The sequence below is a fragment of the Lepisosteus platostomus genome, chromosome 22 (assembly GCF_059453375.1).
Source record: "Lepisosteus platostomus isolate fLepPlt1 chromosome 22, fLepPlt1.hap1, whole genome shotgun sequence".
NCBI classification, from domain to species: domain Eukaryota; kingdom Metazoa; phylum Chordata; class Actinopteri; order Semionotiformes; family Lepisosteidae; genus Lepisosteus; species Lepisosteus platostomus.
The window spans coordinates 9,060,779-9,079,890 of NC_142632.1; the positions used below are offsets into that span (position 1 = coordinate 9,060,779).

Sequence of the window (19,112 nt, forward strand, 5' to 3'; positions counted from 1 at the left end):
TCCGAGGAATCGGGTCCACAAGAGTTCTCGAAGAGCTCAGGGACAACGCCTCTGGCAGCGGTGGAAGAGCTTTGAGATTCCCGGCTCTGTGACTGAGCAGTTTACAACAGGGTCTGGTGTGTGTGTGTGTGGGGGGGAGGGGGGACAGGCAATCCAAAACCATACAAAAACAAAATGACAAGAACAAACACGAGTGTGTCCCTGCTAATGCTTTGCTCCCTGGGCTCGGAGACGTCCCTCAGCGAGCCTCTGGAGTTCACGGGGGCAAGATCCCAGGGAAAGGCGACTGGATTCGCAACGGATTCAGGGCTCCGTCTTCCAAAAATCCCCACCGCCCCCCGGGAAACAGGAAGAGCTGGAGGAGGCTTTGCAGCATCGCAGACAAGGCAGGGCTGCGGGACCTGGCCACTATCTCCCAGTCCCATTGGAATAAACGTGCGCAGTCTTGAAACAAAGAGAGAACGCAGTGAGGGGGGACCCAAGGCTTCAGAAAGCGGTCCCCGTGAGCTTGATAGGTCTCAAGTACAGTGCAGGGCATGATGCAGATGGTCAAGCAGCGGTCCGATATTTCAACGAAAAGCCGACGCTACAAGATAACCGCACACTTCCGGGGGTTTGTGCTCATTTTCATGCGGCAGGGCTCCGCAGCCTTGAAGCCGTCCTGCCAGGAAGTCAGGCGTCTTTTTCCCCCCCCCGCCAGTTCTTCGAGTGATCGGCGCTCTTGACATTTGTGAACGCGCGCCGACTGTAAGCCAGTTGGCACGTCCCCGCCGCGCTAAAAGGTTAGCAAAATACCATTCCACCTGCAACTGCCAGCGTGCTTAGGACCACAACGCAGACACGGCGCTAAAAGGTTATCGTTAATTAATTGCGAAAAAATACTCCTAGAATTGGCTGTAGTTTTAAAAGCGCTCGCCCACTCAGGAGCTGAGCTGACACTGTGAAACAAAAGGGCTTTTTTTCTCGTGGAAATCAGACTCCTGAATTCTGCTACGGGTTATTAAAATAAAAAGACATTTTAGGGAAGACAGAAAAATGGAATGAGGCACGGAAGAGCTGGGATTCACGGCCGAAGCTTGTGCTGTGTTTCACCGGCGGGTACAAACCGCGAGCCAACAGGTCTGGGCAGACAGCCCTTGCTCTCGGGACAGGCACGGAGAAGGCGAGGCATTAGTAAAATGCCGCACCCCGCTATTTCACTGCACCCCTTTAAACCCCCTCGCCCCCTGAGCTGCCTGGAGAGAGTGCCACCTACAGGCAGGGTCTGACAGCGAGACAGGTTAGGGGGAAAGCCCCAGTTCTAAGACATACAGGTTTGTGAAAACCCAGCTGCTGCAAAGAAAAAAAAAAAAGACACACAAAGCCTTTCCTACTGCTACAGGTCACTCAATGCTTTTCATTCAGCTTCTATTCCAGTTTAGCCTGTAGCACTGGTGCGGTAGCTCTGTGGCTCAGGATCTGCGCCTGTGGCTGGAAGTTTGCCGGTTCGAATCCCGCGGCCGGCAGAGGAATCCTACTCCGTTAGGCCCCTGAGAAAGGCCCCAACTGATCCAGGGGTGCCGTATAAATGGCTGACCCTGCGCTCTGACCCCCAGCTTCTCTCCCTGTCTGTGTGTCTCATGGAGAGCAAGCTGGGGTCTGCGAGAAGACACATTCCTAATGCAAGAAATTGAATATGGCCAATAACGTGATCTTATCTTAAATCAATGGCCAACTGCCCCTGCATCAGTGAAATCAGCGTTCAGCCCCTGAATCAGCTCATCCACAATAGCATGCCTTTTTTAAGGAAGGACAGATCCATAGGACGGTTATTGATATTTTGTCTCTCACTTCACCTGAAACGCAGCTGCAGAGAGCCCTGTTTCAGTCAGTGCAGGTTGAGGGTGAAAAGACTAGAGAGAGGTTGCACTGTACACATTCTTCTGTAGCCCTAAAACGTTCCCCATTTTTAGAAAGGGTCGCGCGTGCCCTCGGCGGTCTGGTGTGTGCCATGAACTGCTCGCCTACACAGTCCCCAGAGCCTGGGCATCACTCAAACGTGGGGCAGCTGCAGGTTGCGGCTGCGACAGAGCAGCTGGCGCAGCTGGCGCAGACACAGAGCACGGCTGCAGACCGACGGCCGTGTGCTGAACAGAAGGATGCCCCTACTCCCACGAGCTGCAGCCCAGCGCTCCCAGTCGCCCGATTCTCCTGAAACCTGGGATCAAGACGGTATCAGGAAAGGAGCTGCCATTGGACAGAATCCCTCCCCCCCCACTACCCCGCCACCAGTCCCACTGAACATCTGGGATGCCTTAACTGGCCACCCTGGATGGGTTTACAGTCTGTTTTTCACAGCACATGGGAGTGTTAACAGTCTGCAGTCAAGTAATATCATATCCAGCACTGCACCACATTACAAAGGCTACAAAACCACTGACTGGGAAGCCTATAGACAGAATATATAATATTGCATGTATGTTTAATCATGAGGCTCTCAAATGCAAAACATTAGCTATATAGCACAAGTAATCGGAGCAAGAGAAACCTAGAGGAAGGTACTCTCCACAATCTGTGTTGTGTTGTTCCACAACCATCTCTGTCAATCTCTGCCTTTAGAACACTTAAGCAAATGGAAGTGAAATGCAAGTGGAATGAAACCACAGCAGGTCACAGAAGGTCTCAGGACATTCACCAGAAGGCACAGGGTCAGTGGCGCCCCTGCAAGGCCTGGTCATTTCAGAGCGGTTCTTCTGTAGGGTAATTACAGACAGCACGTCGGGCACGTGTGTGCACGTAGAATAGGTAAGCAAGCCCACCCTGCCAGTAAAGCCAGTGATGTGCTTTGTTTCTCTCCTGGCAAGTGCCCACCCAGGCACAGAGTCACCTGAGCTCCGCCTGCTTTCATAAGGAAAGGGAGAATTATGAAAGGCACGTTACTGCGAAACATCAAGTCCGCGCACGCAGCCCTGTCCTCAAGGTAAATGCATTTACAGGGGCACCGAGAGAGGAGCATGCAAATCTAGTGTTTTGCTCAGCGATTCTGCACGCTAAGCAACACCATCACGGCGTCTGCCCCGCAGGTGTCTCCCCGAAGCCGCAGAACATATTTTTCCCGGAGCTCAACCAGTGGACGTCAGAAAAATACAAGAGGCATGAAGAAAAACAGGCATGTTGTGCAATACAGAGCATGGGAATAAGACGCTGGCCTCTTCAACACAACACACTGCTGCAGGCAACAAGAGCAGCTCCTCTGAAGCTCAGATCTTCATCAATCCGAAGCTCTGTTGCTTCTGTTCCAGTCAGCCCTTCCACAGGTAACCCTGAGCCGGTGGCCACCTGCCCTCTCACAGACACATTTATCGAATGGGTTTGGGGAAACAAAGTTTTTTTTTAGAAAGTTTTTTGTGGGGGCTGCAGTTTCATTGATACTGCACTCATTTCAGGGCACTCAAACCCCGAAACACAACCCCTCTTATCTGTGCCACTGCTCTTCAACCCATTCCTTGGCCCTTCTGTGGCCAACTGTTGCTACGGCCACAGCGCCGCTCCAGGGATCAGACAGAGTGCTCGGCTCACAGGCAGACGGCTCAGTGTGGCAGCTCCCCAGACTGCGGGCGTGTGGACCGTCATGGGTAAATCTCCTGTTACGAGAGTCAAGACGGGCAGAATGGAGACGGGCACAGAAAACTGGCTGGCAAGAGAGGAGAGGTGCCTTATCACCCCAACAGAGCAGCGCAAAGTGCACGCCACCCAGGTCGAACTGCTTATGACTCCCTCCTGCGACTTCTGCCTTGCTTTCCAAGTACGGGAAGCGGGAGGGAAAACGCAGTTTCCAAGGCGGGTGGTATCGATCATCCAACTTCGAAGGAGCGCGTCTAACGCGGTCATGTGCTCAATCCGCAAGAGGAAGCAACAGCGGGTGTGCGCTCTTCTCTCCCACAGGAACACGCCAGCTCCGCGTCGTCTCCGGCGCAGTGAAAGAGCGTCGTGTCTTCAAACGGAAGAGAGGCAAACAATACCGCCTTTGATACTGCAGCAGCCTCGCTGTTTGCTGTCTGCTGGTAAGTGGTTCGAAGGATCTTCGAAGCTAAAGAATTGACTGTTTACAAAAGAGCTCGTCTTAAAAGCACTGGGCTCTTTCATTTTTTTAAGTGTAGGCTTTGGCTCGGCTGGTTTTGAGGATGGATCCCTGCACACTCATGGAGCTCTTGACCCTCATTAGCGCACTTAAAAAGAAGCCCTTAAGACCGCAACAGTGGAAACGCCATAAATATTGCATGAGCACACATCTGGAGCTCATCAACACTTCTACAGGTTTGAGAGAACAACTCATGGGGGCTCTTTCATCTATTTTACAGTGCAAGGCAGGGACTCAAAGCTACTCTATCTGCAAGAATGTGGAAAATGCTAATTTCTTCTTTCTAAGCTACATCTACAACAGAGTCATTGCTCCTCTGATGTCTTGAACTCAGCAGTCATTCCTTTACAAAGGGGAAACAATAATGGGGGGAAAAAAAGCAGTAATGAATGCACAGATTCTATATTACTGTCTGGAGAGAGGAAACAAGCTTTTCTCCTTGCATATTTTTGCTTTCCTTGTGATTCTTGCTTGTGCTTTTGGTGAACGATAAAGAAAGAAACTGCTTAGGCAGTACCTTGGTTCTGAAGAGATGGCACAGATCACTGCTGCCCTGATTGCAAAAAATAAATGGATTTTATTTGCAAGCTTCCCTTTGGTTCAGAAAAGTTGCTTTGCTCTCCTCATGTGGACCCATTTCCTGACAGGATCTAAACTTTTCCGAAGTCAGAACTGTAATTACCATTGCAATCGGATTGATTTTCTGGATGCGTTATAGCCACCTTGCATAAGACAAATCCTACAGTAACAAGGGAAGTGTGGAGTAGTGATCAGAGCCAGAGAGGTTGTGCGTTCAAATCCCTGGATGGTCACTGCTGTTATACCCCTGGGGAAGGTGCTTCACTCAGACTGGGACACTGACGCACTTCAGCTGTCTGAACAGGCACAAATATATTTGCTTGCAATAAAAGGCCAACACATCTGATCAATAATACTGGGTAGTATTGAGATTCCTAACCAGTGATTAACAATCACAGGAAGTTAATCTACTCACTGTACACAGCAGCAGCAGTAATGAGCACAGGAGATATCTTCTAAGGCAAGAACTGATCAGACCTTTGTTTGAAGCAGCAAACTTCCTTCTGTGATTTCGTTGAGCAGGCAGGAGTGGGACAGGATAGTGTTAACAAGGGCGTTGGGAAACCAAAACATTTCCTTGCATCTGTGTGCCACTTTTCAGGCTGCAGGACCCCCGAGGATCCGCTTCATCCAGAGCAGACCAGAGGAGGAGCGAGGTCAGATTGTACAGGGCCTGAGCAGAATTCAGCCAAGACTGAGGATAACACTCCTACTCTTACCAACAGTGCCATGGGATTTTTAATAGCCAAGCAGTCAAGACCTCTGTTGAAGGACTCATCCAAACACAGCACCTCCTACAGCAGGGTCTCTGGTCACTGCACTGGAGTGTTGATAACGTGTCTCAAACAGAAAACTCACTAAAAATAACCTCAGCCCAACACAGGCCCGCAAACCTCCAGGAACACGCCATAAGTACTCAGCTTCGTGCTTTCCTGTTGCCCTCCAGCAGTGCAGAGGAGCACAGGCTGCTCTCCAAACCCTTCTCTCCGAGACCGACAGCCTCGTGCCACAGTCGCGACGTCACCCCACCCTCCCCAGCAGGGACGAGGTCATAAAAGCAAGCTCATCAACGCACTCGGCGCTTAAGAGAACCGCAGGATTACCGGTGAGGCGATTAAGCCCGGCACTCGGTCTGTCACTGACCTGTCGAGTTCAGGCTCATCTCTCAATACCTCCCACTCGCTGGGAGCACGTTTCCCCCCCGAGCCACAGCCCAGCGCACGCCCCTCCTGCAGACGCCACGCTGAGCACATTTTACACTCGCTTACTCTTTTGGTTGCTCCAGCAGACTCGTGGCAGATTTCATTATTTCCTGTTCGCCGAGACCGAGAGAAAAAAAAAAGACTCACATTTTGCCCCGAAGAGCAACTTTATGGGGAGAAAAAAAAGGAATAGTTTCTTCTCAGGGCTGTAATATTTCCCCTTCGAAAAGGGTCAACCTCTCCCTTTCCCCTCCCAACCCTAATGCCCGAACCCAGCTAAACAGGGGAACTCTCTCCCATCCGCCCAGCAGAGGAGCTTACAGGCTCTCAGGGTGAGCAAATCCCAGCACGATCATCAATGGGATCAGAGGAGGTTTAGGAGCACCCATGGCATTTCATATCTTTCACAAATAACACAGACACACACACCCCCCCCTTCGGAGCTCAACAATAAGAGGTGTTAGGTTTCTGCCTTTTCTAGAGACAGTGACCCCCCATCTAACAAGATTGAGCCCCCCCGCCGCCGCACGGTGCCCTCGCAGCTAATCCACACCCAAAGACTGGGGCAGGCGTGGAGCTCTTCGCCAACTCCGTGCGGCTTATCTGCCGCAGAGGCAGCAGGTGGGCAAGCCTGATAATCCCTGCGCCGAATCACTTATTACAGGCAACCCTGCCCCTCGTCGCCATCTGCCGACTTCGCCCCGGTGGAGTCCGAGACACAGGCCGGCCTGCTCTCCCGGGCCCACAGCTCCGGTCCGGTACCAGCGAGCACACAGCACAGACACTGAGCCCTGCGGTCAGTCCTCAGCACAAAGGGCACTAGTGAACAACACTAGTAAAGCAGGCCGAGAGCTCAGAGTACTGAAACCCTAGGCAGCGACTGCTCTCGGGCCTCTCTGACCTGCTCTGTACTCTCTTGACTCCGCTGTGGTCATTTTTAAGCGTCGTACTGACAGCACAAGAACTCCAAGATCTACGAATGCAGCACAGCACTGCTTGGGGGAGGTGGACTAAACGGGTACAAAGGATGAGAGGAAACTCCCTTCTGTCTCCTTCGTACCTCCAGCCAGAAAGGTGAACATAGACACCTTGCTCACTAAATCACGCCCCATGTCAGAACGCGTCGCTGCTCAAGCCAACTGGACTTCAGCGTCCCTGGTGGTTCTCTCTGTACGTTGCGGCGAAGTTCGGGGATCATTTTCTGGAGAAATGCTTGATGTCATCATATCCAATACTGGCGGACAACAAGAATACTACCTCATAACGCATTCCCAAGCCACAACACACAGCTCTTCTCCTGACGCCAGTTGCCAGGAGTCTAACCCAGCGTCACGCCAGGCGTAGGGTGTGGAGTCAGAGAGCGAAGAGGTTCTGTGATTTTGTAAGCACAACGAAAAGCTTATGTTTTAGGGGTTTAATGATTTTGACAGGTATGCGGAGAAGACTGTTTAACTGCAGCTGCATGGTGATGCCACCCTCTTGAAGCAAGACTGAAGAACCATTTATTAAAGAGGTGTATGGACAGGATCAGGCCCAGTGGGTCTTCTGAAGGGTCAAAGCAGGTCACGACGGCGTGCAGGAACGCCGCCACAGTATTCAGCTGAGGCCGCCTCTTCCAGCTTGTCTCAATCTGCTGGTGGCTAGAACGCCATTAAGTAAAATATGAAGCTTCAGTTTGTCTTCTCCCCCAGACGCTAAGGGGCAGTCCTCTTCTGCGCACAGGGTCATAAAATATGCCAACCCCTGAGTGGCAGAGCTCTCACCACTCTCTAGAACCTAATTAAAAGAGGAGCTCTCCGGGATAACTGGACACAGGCTGCTCTGTAGGGCCTGTCTCTGTCTGCCTGCCTGCTGTCCACCAGAGCTCCGAGTGTCACACAGCAGCCCCAACACACATGCTGAGAGTGGAAACCCCAGACCAGCTGGAAAAGAGACAGAAATCTTGGGACCAGACAGACACCCCCCTTAGTTTCCTGGTCCTGCCCCTGTGCAATTCGCCTTTGCCATTTCGGATCCCTGCTCTTTCCTAAAACAGTTCAAGCCCCTCTCCCGTTTCTCGTTAGCGGCTCCATCTCAAAGGCACTGTGCGCTATTTGTCACCAGTTCGGCAGACGAACGGAGCCCAGAGCTGTTAGCGACATCACACATGACAACCCCCCCCTCCCCCCTGTGAAGACACCCAATGGGCTGGGAGTTCTAACTGGTATCCCATGATTCAGTGACGTTTTAGGCCTACACACGCCACAGAAAGGAAGTTGCTTTCAACACCATTAATCCAGTGGAAAGCAACAACAATTACAACCAGCGTAGGAGACAAAAGGCTGGATTTTTTTTAGAGCTGCGACACTGAGGACAGATTGATAGGATACTGGTGACAGCTTCCTGTGCCAATTGATTGGGTTGCAGCTACATATCCTGCTCCTGGTCAATCCTGCTCCTTCTTATCAGTGAGGCTTGCCCGTATAGACAAGCTGTTTCAACACCTGGCAAGGTGTAACTGGAGAGACCTGGTAAACCGAGAGGGCCTCAGCAGGAATGACAGCCCACGCAAAGCACAGCCCTACGGACGGCGTGGCAAGGAACCCCATCCAACCTGGGGAGAACATGCAAACTCCCCCCCCCCAGACAGAACCAGATTTTGAAGCCGTAATCTCAGAATTGGGAATGATGTGCCACCCTGCTGCAGACACACGATACTGTAAAAAAAAAAAAACATGACAACACCGAACAAGCTTTCGCGGATCTCTGTGACAAAGCCCAGTCAGCTTTTAACAAATTCAAAAAGCCACAGCTTCCGGTGAGAACACTGAAATGATCAAAATCAGTGAAAAGAACAGCATGAATTAGACATGGCGTTATGTAATGACCTACTTTGCTGTATAATTACGCAGGACGTTACATTTTTCTCAATGACTCAAACCCTTGGGGGAAAAAAAACCCTTTTCGCAGTAGCAGAAACTTTTGATGGCTTTCTCAGCAAGGTTGGGAAAAATAAGAGCCATCAGACAACACCAGTGGCAATGCCATGTACAACATCCTGCACACACTGGTAATTCAGCCTCTGTCTGAAGCCGTTCGGCATCAGGTGTGCAACACGGCTCTGCGTGCCTGGGATGGTTTCTAGCACGCTGCCCCTGGGACCCGATGGAAAAGCTGAACCCCGCTGTCCTAATTCCACCGGCTCAACAGGGTTTTTCACAAAGCACAGTTTCGGAAGCCCTTGAAAAGACGGAGCTTTGGCAAACATCTGGAGACCCACCCAAACGTCCCCTCGCCTTCCGCCTGCACCCCTCTGCCTAAAAAAAGGGCCTTCCTTGGCCCTCCTCATCGCTCACATCATCTGCACGCTGCACAGCTCGGGGGGGGGGAACCGCAGGGCCGAAGAGGTGAGTCCTCACCCGCGCTGCGTCATTAAATCTCCCGGTCTCCCGGGGGGGGTGAACAAGGGCGGGAAGAACAGAGGACGTTGACATTTCCGAGGGGTCCCGAGCCGATCACCTCCTCCCTGCTTATACTCGATGCGCCCACCTTTCGGGGAACAGTTCTGCCCGGGAGAGACGAGGAGGAGAGGAAACCTGGATCCCCCCGAGGAGGGCTTTGTTCCCGGCTCTGGACGGCACCAGGCAGCTCCACGCCGCCGGCGTGACTGTCCCAGCCATGAGTCATCCGTCACGGCGCACACAACCACGCAGGCCTGCGTCAGGCAGGGCCCCTGGTCCAGGATGACTCACGTACCTTCAAAGACGGAGGGAAAAATGCTTAAAAAAGGCATCTCGTGCTTTCATACTGTATGTGCCTTTTTTTTTTTTAAAGAATCCCTCTGTCTCATTCTTGTCCTCTCTCTCTCCCACTACGAACAAACTACAATCTGTTCTTCCCTGCTGTTCGGCAAGAGCGTTCGCCCACAGGGTATTTGTATCGAGCTCTCCCAGGGTGCAAGAGAAAGAGGAAACTGCAGACTGTAGGGCTTCCCTGTTTGCATTAACAGATCCCGCGGAGCAGAGCAGACACTGCACTGTGGCTGATCTGACAGTTCCGGAGATAATGGACTTTCACTCCAGGGAGGGGAATGGGCGGAGATGTTTGGGCTGGGCAGGGAAGAGAGGTGAGCTGTGAGTAAGAAGGGTGGGACCCCAGCCTGTTGCGCACAGGCACAGGGGTAGGGGGGGGTGCAGAAATACTAAGGGAGCGTCTGTAAAGATGCACACCTGGGCACAGAACGAAAAGCAGGAGTCAGCCCAGCCCTTGTATCAGATGCAGAGGCGGGAGAAAAGCAACACTCCAGCACAGAGACCGGCTGCCGTTCCCCCCCTGGAACAGAGGAGGGCTCGTGCTTCAGGAGACAGAGCTAACGGTTTCAGAGCTCAGTCTCGGGCCTGCTCAGCAGCAGGCCAGCCCCAAGGTGAGCCTGTAGCCCGTGCAGAGGAAAGTGCTGATAAACAGTGTTCATTTCCATTCCGAGAACGTGCTCCCTCTTCGTCTTTTCTGATGAAATCTGATATCGAGAAGGAACAGTGATAAGAACAGCAAGGCGAAACTGCGCTGTTTATCTTGCTTTGTTTTCAGTGGAAGGACACGTGACGCCCGTTTACTGCCAACAAGCAGCTCAGATCCTGTCCTTCCAGCACTGCCAGAAGGGTCACAGTCTTCAGATGTGCCCTCAGGTATCTCATTTGCGTTTCAAAGCCACACACCCCGCCCGAGGTCAGAGTTCAACAGCCTTTGGATTGTTGAAACAAGGGGAGCATGGGCAATTGGAAAACACAGTGCTTTCCACTACATTGATCTGGCTGAAGGTTTGACCCAAAGCAACTTTCATTTGCCACCACTTGGGTTATTTTACTGGAGCACTTTGGGAACAATGGGTCGTGTCCCACCTGCGATTTGAGCCCACAACCTTGCAGTTAGAAATCCAGAACCCATGTCTACTGTGCCACACCCATTAATTGCCACCTTTCCATCTACCCCCCATCCATTACATCAGAACTGACTGGCGAGATAATGAATTATCAGCCTGAAGAATGAGCGTCTGCATCAGGCCCTACATCTGTAGTACCAGTGCATGGCATGTCCTCTCACAGGCCCTACACTGGAGCAATTGACTCTGCAGGTGGGCATGACAATTCCACCTGGTGTAACAGATAACAGCCACCGCCTTGTGGACTTGGGACTGAGCCCTGGGTGAGAGAGAGAGCTATCCACACCTTGCAATCCAGCCAGACTCGACAATTCCCTGTCCTGACATGGTGTCCCTACCTTTTAGAATGGCTGCCAACCAGCTTCGCCCATGGTCTGCACTGGGAGGGTCACTGGGATGGAACCTCTCCCTTCTCCAGCCCTGCTTATAACGTCCTTACTTTTCACACCATTCGTCTTTCTGACTGGCCAAACTGGGAGTCCCATATTGCTCAGGGTGCAGCACAGATTACAAGTTCAACAGGCCAAACGTTGAAATGTGGTCACGCAAGAGGCACCGGCCCCAGTTCTTCTGTAAAATGACAAGCCAAAAAAAAAAGTATTATTTAATAATAACAAAATTTAGGGATGTAAAACTCTCTTAAGTATGGAGCTTTCTCATTAAGCCTGCCTTTAAAGAGTGCACAGCAACATCGAGAGCTGCCTGCATGCAAACTCTGTCAGACAAAACACTTTCCCCTGCACAACAATGAATTATGCATTGGGCCATGTGTCTGAGTAAGTCACATTTACTAATCTGCAGTCTGTCTTCACTGAGATTTCCAACAGTTCTGAGAACTGAGAACGACGACTTCAGATCCATCCGTTACTGTGATGCACTTAAATGTTGGCTGGGAAGACGTATTGATGTTGGAGGTGCAGAGGGAATGCAGATTGAAGCATGGGGAACGCTCAGTAGAGAAGCCCTCGGAGACACACGGGATGGGTTTTAAAGACATGGGCAGGAGGACCTGGAGAGGAAGGAAGTGAAACGCCGAGACTTCTCCCCAGAATCAAAAGGCCTTGTGCTGTTTTTTTTTAAATAATACTGGGGCAAGCACATTTGCCTCTCTTAGGGGTTTAACTGTTCTTCACACTGCTCCAACACCTGTTCCTCCTAGAAAGAGGGTCTTTCACTTGAACAGGTGCCTTTTGCTGGCCGGAAAACTCCCCCCCATCCCCTTTCCCCTCTACCCAGGCAGCTGCTCTCTATTGAGACCCCCAGACACAGATTCCTCAGATGCCTGGGTGTCAGCTCTGCGACGGGAGGTCTTTTCAGGACTGTAGACCCCCTCCTCTCCTCTCTCCCCCCCTCCCTCCATCAACAAGGACACGCCCATCTTCCCCTTGAAGATGTGCCAGATTTTCCTCTCCACAGCTGTCCAGTGCCGTGCCCAGAAGCGCCGATTGCCCGCAGGCGCGAGGGACAGGCTCCCAGGAGGGGCAGGAGGAAGATCTCCACGTGGAAGTACCCGCGATTGGAAGGACAGGGCTGCCGTGCAAGCAGCCGGGGTGCAACCCAGACCGATCGGAGCAAAGTCAATCAACAGGGCAGAGGATTAGCGATGGAAGACTGAGCAGACAAAAAAAGTCCAGATAATGACCCCTACAGAGCACACGCCAGACCTCCAAGAGCAGCGAGAGGGACAGCGCCTTTCTTTCCAGGACAAAGCAGTGTGTCAACAGTGCTCATTTCTTCAATCAGCGCATTGTCTCAGATGCTCTAGCAATAGGCATGAAGGAGCTTGGTAATGCAGTGTATACATGTCCCGTATAAACGCTCTGGTTGACAGACAGATTTTGGAAGCAGTCAGCAATCTGACTGGCCCCCCCTTGCATCCTACGAGTTGACGGTACTTCACTGCATAGCTGGAATAGTTCCTTTTGTTTCTGCACTGTGGGGTGCAAGTCCAGTCTGTATGGACCGCTCTCCTCGCCATCTATAAAACCTCTTCAGCCTTCGACCAACAGGCGTGTGAGGACTTGTCCCAGCACCGAACCCAAAAACGGCTTTGCGCTGCATTTCCCCCCCAGTTACAAACATACGTTTACACAAAAACCAGCCGTTTCAATGAGAGCACCCACCCCGAGGCCGTCTGTGCCCAGCCAGAGTGAGTAGCACTTTAAAACTTATCATAGTGCAGCTCCTAAAAACAAACTTTGGCAAACAAAGGTCCAGAGAGTCTGACTCCACTTTTTCAATCTGTTATCCTACGTGCAAATAGCACGGGAGCTAAAAAGATTCTGAAAGTTGAGAGCTTTGTGAATCCAACTAAGAGACCTTTAGTGTAGACATGTCAGGACAGACAAACTAAGCTGAGATAAGACAAAGCAAACAAACAGCACAGTTCTGGAGGTAGGCAGGCAGTTTGCCCTCTTTCCCCACAGCCTGCCGCTACACTAAGCGTGCAGGTGCGTGGAGCGAGGGGACGCTATAACATGATGTCACCGGCACAGCTGGATTTCCACAGACCCCACTCCTCCTCCCCCGCCTTCCTGGGCTGCTGCAAAACGACAACAATGATGTCACCCGGAGAGCAGCTGCCAGACTTCAGTATAAAAGCGCTGCTGTCTCTGTGGAGGGGACAGCAGATTCGCTTCTTCAGAACCTGCATCGCGCTCGAAAGCCACACTTTTTACAAAAGTAACTCGCCGTTGCCTTTAATTACAGCCGAAAAGATAATTGCAGACTTATTAATTCTGGAATTTGTCCTGATTTTTCTGCTCATCCGTCGTACCTACTAATTACTCAGGCAAACTGATTAACATAACCGCCACGGATAAATAAAAGCACCCCGTCATGAATAATTCTCCGAGTACATCAGTATCTGCTGGTGGATCCCTCTCCTGCACAATATAAACTCCCTTTCACCCTGTTCTCCAAGAATATGAACTTTCCAGTGAACTCTGATGTTGCTTCCACAGGTCAAATGCATACCTAAGGGCAATTCCCAGCCTTTGTGCGATTCCTGGATTTCTTGTTTTCTCTCCATGTCAAAGACCAGAATTATCTCACCTGTATCCCCTAATTACCGTGTGTTACAGCATGACAAAAGAACCTTCTGGAAACAAGCAGAGACATCAAATGGGCAGCTTTTGTCCCACTGCCGTTTTGTGGCCCCTTTGGTTTTGGAACAATTAAGTCATTTCCTTTTCTTACAAGAGAAAAAGAAACAGAATGCAAAGCCATTTCCTGCTGCAAGGAGATGCAAAACTGCAGGTAGGAGGCAGGAGGGGAGAAGGCAACTCGACCAGCTGCAGTAACCTGTTTTTGAAAATCTGTTCAGTTCCTCACCAAGCCCCATTTTTCAAATTCTGCTCTTCTCTTCTCCCGAGCACGAGACGGGTTCCATGAGTCAGACAGCAAGCTGGCGCGGGCCAGAGTGCGTTCTTTCAAAGAAAGAAACGCGTAGCAATAATTCCCATTGAAGAGCTAAGACCCAAAGACCAGGAGGGCAGGTCCAGAAGACCAGGGAGGGTGGGAAGGAACAATATGGCTTGTTCCTTCCCACCCTCCCTGGTCTTCTGGACCTGCCCAGCCAGCAGCCAGCTCAGGGATCCCAGCAGCTGAATGACTGTTTTCAACACAGAATGCGAAATGCTTGTGATGAAAATCCAATGCTCTCGCCTGCTGCAGGGCTGACATGTGCTCTGCATATCTGTAAGAGCATTGGATTTTCTTCACAAGCATTTCGCATTCTGTGTTGAAAACAGTCATTCAGCTGCTGGGATCCCTGAGCTGGCTGCTGGCTGTCCATGTGCTTTCCTGCAACAGGATTACAGCATTCCGGTTAAACACCCGTAATAATAATAATGAAAACTTCCTTACACTTATACAGCGCTTTTCTGGACACTCCACTCAAAGCGCTTTACAGGTAATGGGGATCCCCCATGCGAAATGGCCAGAGGGAAATATGGCCAGGACACCAGGGTTACACCCCTCCTCTTTTCGACCATAGAGAGTTTTACGTCTCATCCAAAGGATGGTGCCTTTTTACAATAGAGTGTCCCCGTCACTATACTGGGGCATTGGGACCCACACAGACCGCAGGGTGAGCGCCCCCTACTGGCCCCACTAACACCTCTTCCAGCTGCAGCCTTAGTTTTTCCCAGTAGGTCTCCCATCCAGACCAAGCTCAGAGCTGCTTGTAACCTTACAGAGCACTGAAAATGGTCCATCAGCCCGCCCCACCCTTAGGCTTGTGGGGTTTATATACCAAGAAGCTCCACTGTGGGGTGTTCACTGCCCTGTGGGTCACTGATCTGGGGAAAAAGAGGGGGTCTTGCCCAGTCCCCTTATCTCCCATTTCCTATGTTTCAAGCAGTGTCGTGACAGCTAGGCAAAGTGCTTTTTTTAAGGAAAGAGCACATCATGCAAATGAACCAGAGGTTACAGGAGAGACAGTGCCTTTATCAGTTGGCCGTTTCACTGTGTACTGATGCTCACACTGCAACCTAAAACAGGCGATTTCTATCTCACAGCGGAACACTGCTACTTTCATAAGGAATGCATATACTTGGAACCCACATGCATAAAGCACTAAACCTTTTGCTCCAGCAGCATAAAAAAACCTACTGTCCGTTTCTGGCATGATAACAAATGAATATTCTGATGCCCTTCCTCAGCACATAAATAAGTAAACAGATACACAAGATCATTCACACCCTTCATAACAGAGGTAGTGGTTCAGAGGTACTGCGCTGTGCCAAAGTGAGCCTGGCTCTTGCACGGCTCTGGGCACTGTGGTGACTGCCTCATTTATCTCCTGATGAGGCACTTCTGCTGTCTCGCAGGCCAAAGTGGCTCCGCTCTGCGATCTCCAATAAATGACCCGGACAAAGGACAGAAGTCAATTCATTCGGCTTTAATGGAGAGAGATGCAATTTGCCGCCGATCCCCTCTGCCAGTGAAAGACCGACAGCTCTTTATCTCTCCTCCATCGGAGCAACCATCAATCACTCCCTTTCTGCTCCCAAATTCTTCCTTCCTTCGCAATAAACCCATTGTGTGCCGGCCGGAGAATCACTTCATAATGGACAGAGGGGAGGAAGTGGTAGGAAGGGGGTGCTGGTGGGGTGGGGGGGCTACATTTCGGTGAAACAGCAGAATGGAGCCCCAGTACAGACGCCGGGCTTCTGAAGCATCACAACGAAAGACGTTAGCAGACAAGGCGCCCGTTAAAGGAAAGGATGGAACAGAGTGGTTTACCCAGTGGGGAAAGGCAAGCAGCAGCATTCTGGGGTTGCCCATTCAACTTTTGGGGGTTCTCCGCAACGGGCAAAGGACAACAACAAAAAAAACAATGAATGAACGGACGGAAACATCGCTCCCCCACAGGACATCCTCCGCTCCTGGAGACCAGAGGCGAGAGGCGAGAGGCTCAGCGCAGGACCTCCAGGTCCCCAGGGGCTGACTCCAGCAGGCTTTCACTCCACAACAGCTGAAGACCCCAGGAAAAGGGGTAAACTGGCCTCAAATCAGGTTTAATGAGACCAATTTAATCCTTTTCCACTTATTTAGCTACAAAGGATTGGAAGGATCGTCTAACAGTCTGCAGTGTAGGACCCTGACTGGGAAACCCTAGTTCATTCATTTTATTGGGACTTGGCTGTTACTGTAGAATCTACTGTACTCTACCTACTTTATACAGCTCACACATAACCTAGCCCTGACCTTAGTCTCCCTCCCTGAACAGCCAATATCACCCATGACCCTGCTCCCCAGTGTCATGGAAACACCCACTGGAAATGAAATGGAAACACCCACCTTGATCCGTCTCTCGTTATGGAAAATCGCCTTGATTGCATCACCCCAATACCTGGCCACCTCCCAGCACCTCCAGAGTCTTTTCTGGAAGGTTATATGCCAAGTATCACACTTAATTATAACCAGCATAATTAGTCAGTTGGCAGTTTGGCTCATTCACAAATGACTTGCAGAAACTATGCATCAGCAACCGCAGTTCTATAGTCAATAATAACAGGACTTTGGTTTTACACCTCTATATATATATATGAAGGAAATGATTAATTCACTCATGGTAAATGAAGCACATAATCCTATCCTGATCAGCGGAGCTTTGCATCTCTCGGAAACAAAGGAACACTACAGCAATATGGGACTTTTTCGGCAAAAATCCAGAGGTCCCATTTGCTCCCAGCAATTGCAAGAGCCAATAAAAACCTGGGGCGACAGCATACCCCCAACCTGACACGCATGCAAGAGCAACAGCTCTTGACAAAACCCGGCAACGGATCGGAAAAAAAGCAACTTGTTAAGCTGATCTATTGACAAAACGTTTCGATTCTTGGCAAACCGACTGCCGAGGCGAGGAAGATGGGGCAACGGATCTCTTTCGGTCCGTAACCTTCCTCGCATTCCGAGAGCAGGAAAGGTGGAGCAGAGACAAAGGGAGATGGAATGGCGCATGACCCCGATTTGTCACGCAGGATCGAGATATGATGACATTTTACACAAATGCCCGATGATTCAGAATTCTGTTTTATTTCCCCCAGTTATTCTTAAACAATAACATGTGGGTGGATCCGAGACTCGGAGACAACCACCTGCTTCGGCGCACCCAGGGACGGCAAGCCCGGACTCATCGCTGGCTGCTCTCGCTACTCCAAGAATCAGCCACTTCTTCCTCGTCACTTAATCCCTCCCTGGACCGCTCCGGTCCCCGCAGAACAACCGCGGGCTGGTGATCACCTGACGCAAGATAACGGTGCTCATCCGAGCCGCAGGGACCTGCACGTGCAGCTGCCGCACGGGACGCCTGGCCCTGCTCTACCATCATTCATCTGCCGTAGAGGGAAAAAAAAAGAGGACGCTTAAATCGGGATGTTATTGCGGGCATATTAGTCCCAGATGTTTCACGCTAGAAAGCAGAGCAGGCGCAACCAACTTTAAAGTCAAAGTTGCATGCAAGTTCACATCAGCATGACTCAGCTAGATCGGACCGGTATATAGATTCATCTTTCAGGACACAGCTATCATGGGTTGTGGGGTTTTTTTCCCCCCCAGAGCTAGCAGTCCCTATTCACAGAAAAGACGTTTTGTGCCTTTAAAGTCAAAGTTGCATGCAAGTTTACATCAGCATGACTCAGCTAGATCGGACCGGTATATAGATTAATCTTTCAGGCCACAGCTATCCTAGGTTGTGGGTTCCCCCCCCCAGAGCTAGCAGTCCCTATTCACAGAAAAGACGTTTTGTGCATTTCGTAGGGGGTTCTATTTCAATACAGTATTCATTTTTAAACATAAATAGTCACTTGAATATAGGATAGCCGTTTGGAATATTTATTGAAGCATCTGGACGTGGTTTTTCCCAGCACTCCACAAATGGGATGAGTACGTGTTCTGTGGCTGGCTGCGATTATAAACCACCCGCTGCATTCAGACTAGAGCATTCAACTCCCGAGCACAGCTGGGACTCTGAAGATCCCTTCAATCTCTGCTCTCACTCTATGATCGGGCATTCAGCTCCATACCACTGTCCTACAGCTCCAGGACTGGGGCTGGGTGGCCATTCCGAGCCCTGAAGCAGGTAGTGTTGCCATTAGCACTGCAGCAGAAGCCTCACTGTGCCTTATACAGTGAACAGCATCCTGCTCATATCAACGCCAGATTAAAACCCGCCACACGCACCAATCAGAGCCTCTCCGCTCTCCTCTGGAACAGCACAGGCACGAGGGACAGAACCCCCAGCTGTTCTGTCTGCACCAGTGAGGCTGGAGGTGAAATTTCACCCCCAGTCACGCGGCCTCCTCTCTGCCCGGAGGCGCAGGCTGCCGCCCAAGGCCGGGGGAGGCAGAGCAAGGAGAGAAACACGACAGCAGATTCCTAGCAGCGATAAGTCCAGCCGAGGGCCAGATAAGATGAACTAAATGTCAACAAACAACCGGGACAGCCAATCGGGTTGTGCTTTTCGCTCCACTGTCTTTCCAGCGATGGAAGCCACTTTCAGTTGCTAACTTAACCCCTGGTGAAATCTGAGCATTTAGCGCACAGGTCGAGATCTCCACGTGTACAGTAAACAACCCTTTCCCTTGATCTTAAAAGCGGGCTCTCCTTTCCTGAAACTAACCTTCGAAGAAGTACATGTCCAGTACCTATCTAGATAAATAATTACCCGATAAGATTTTTTTTACCGAGACAGGTATAGGATGCGTCTGAAGAGCTTTCGCTGATGAGAACTCAAAGCGTTCGCTTTATTGCGAATTGAAAGAAGCAGTTCGAGAAAGGAAGTCTG

General features: G+C 50.9%; 1 protein-coding gene across 2 annotated transcripts in view; it reads right to left on the minus strand.

Annotated features, from left to right (window-relative positions):
• The window catches only part of LOC148643385 (TNF receptor-associated factor 4-like), a 40,169-nt gene that overhangs the window by 16,567 nt on the left and 4,490 nt on the right, over positions 1 to 19,112 (minus strand). Inside the window, exon 1 of one of the 2 annotated variants that reach the window (XM_088616578.1) lies at positions 9,430 to 9,937. The exons of the other annotated variant lie outside the window; for it this stretch is intronic. Coding sequence (XP_088472704.1) covers positions 9,430 to 9,560 — 131 coding nt within the window. The 5' untranslated portion in view covers positions 9,561 to 9,937. Of the gene's footprint in view, positions 1 to 9,429; positions 9,938 to 19,112 lie in introns of those variants that run through there. 2 annotated transcript variants of the gene reach the window in all.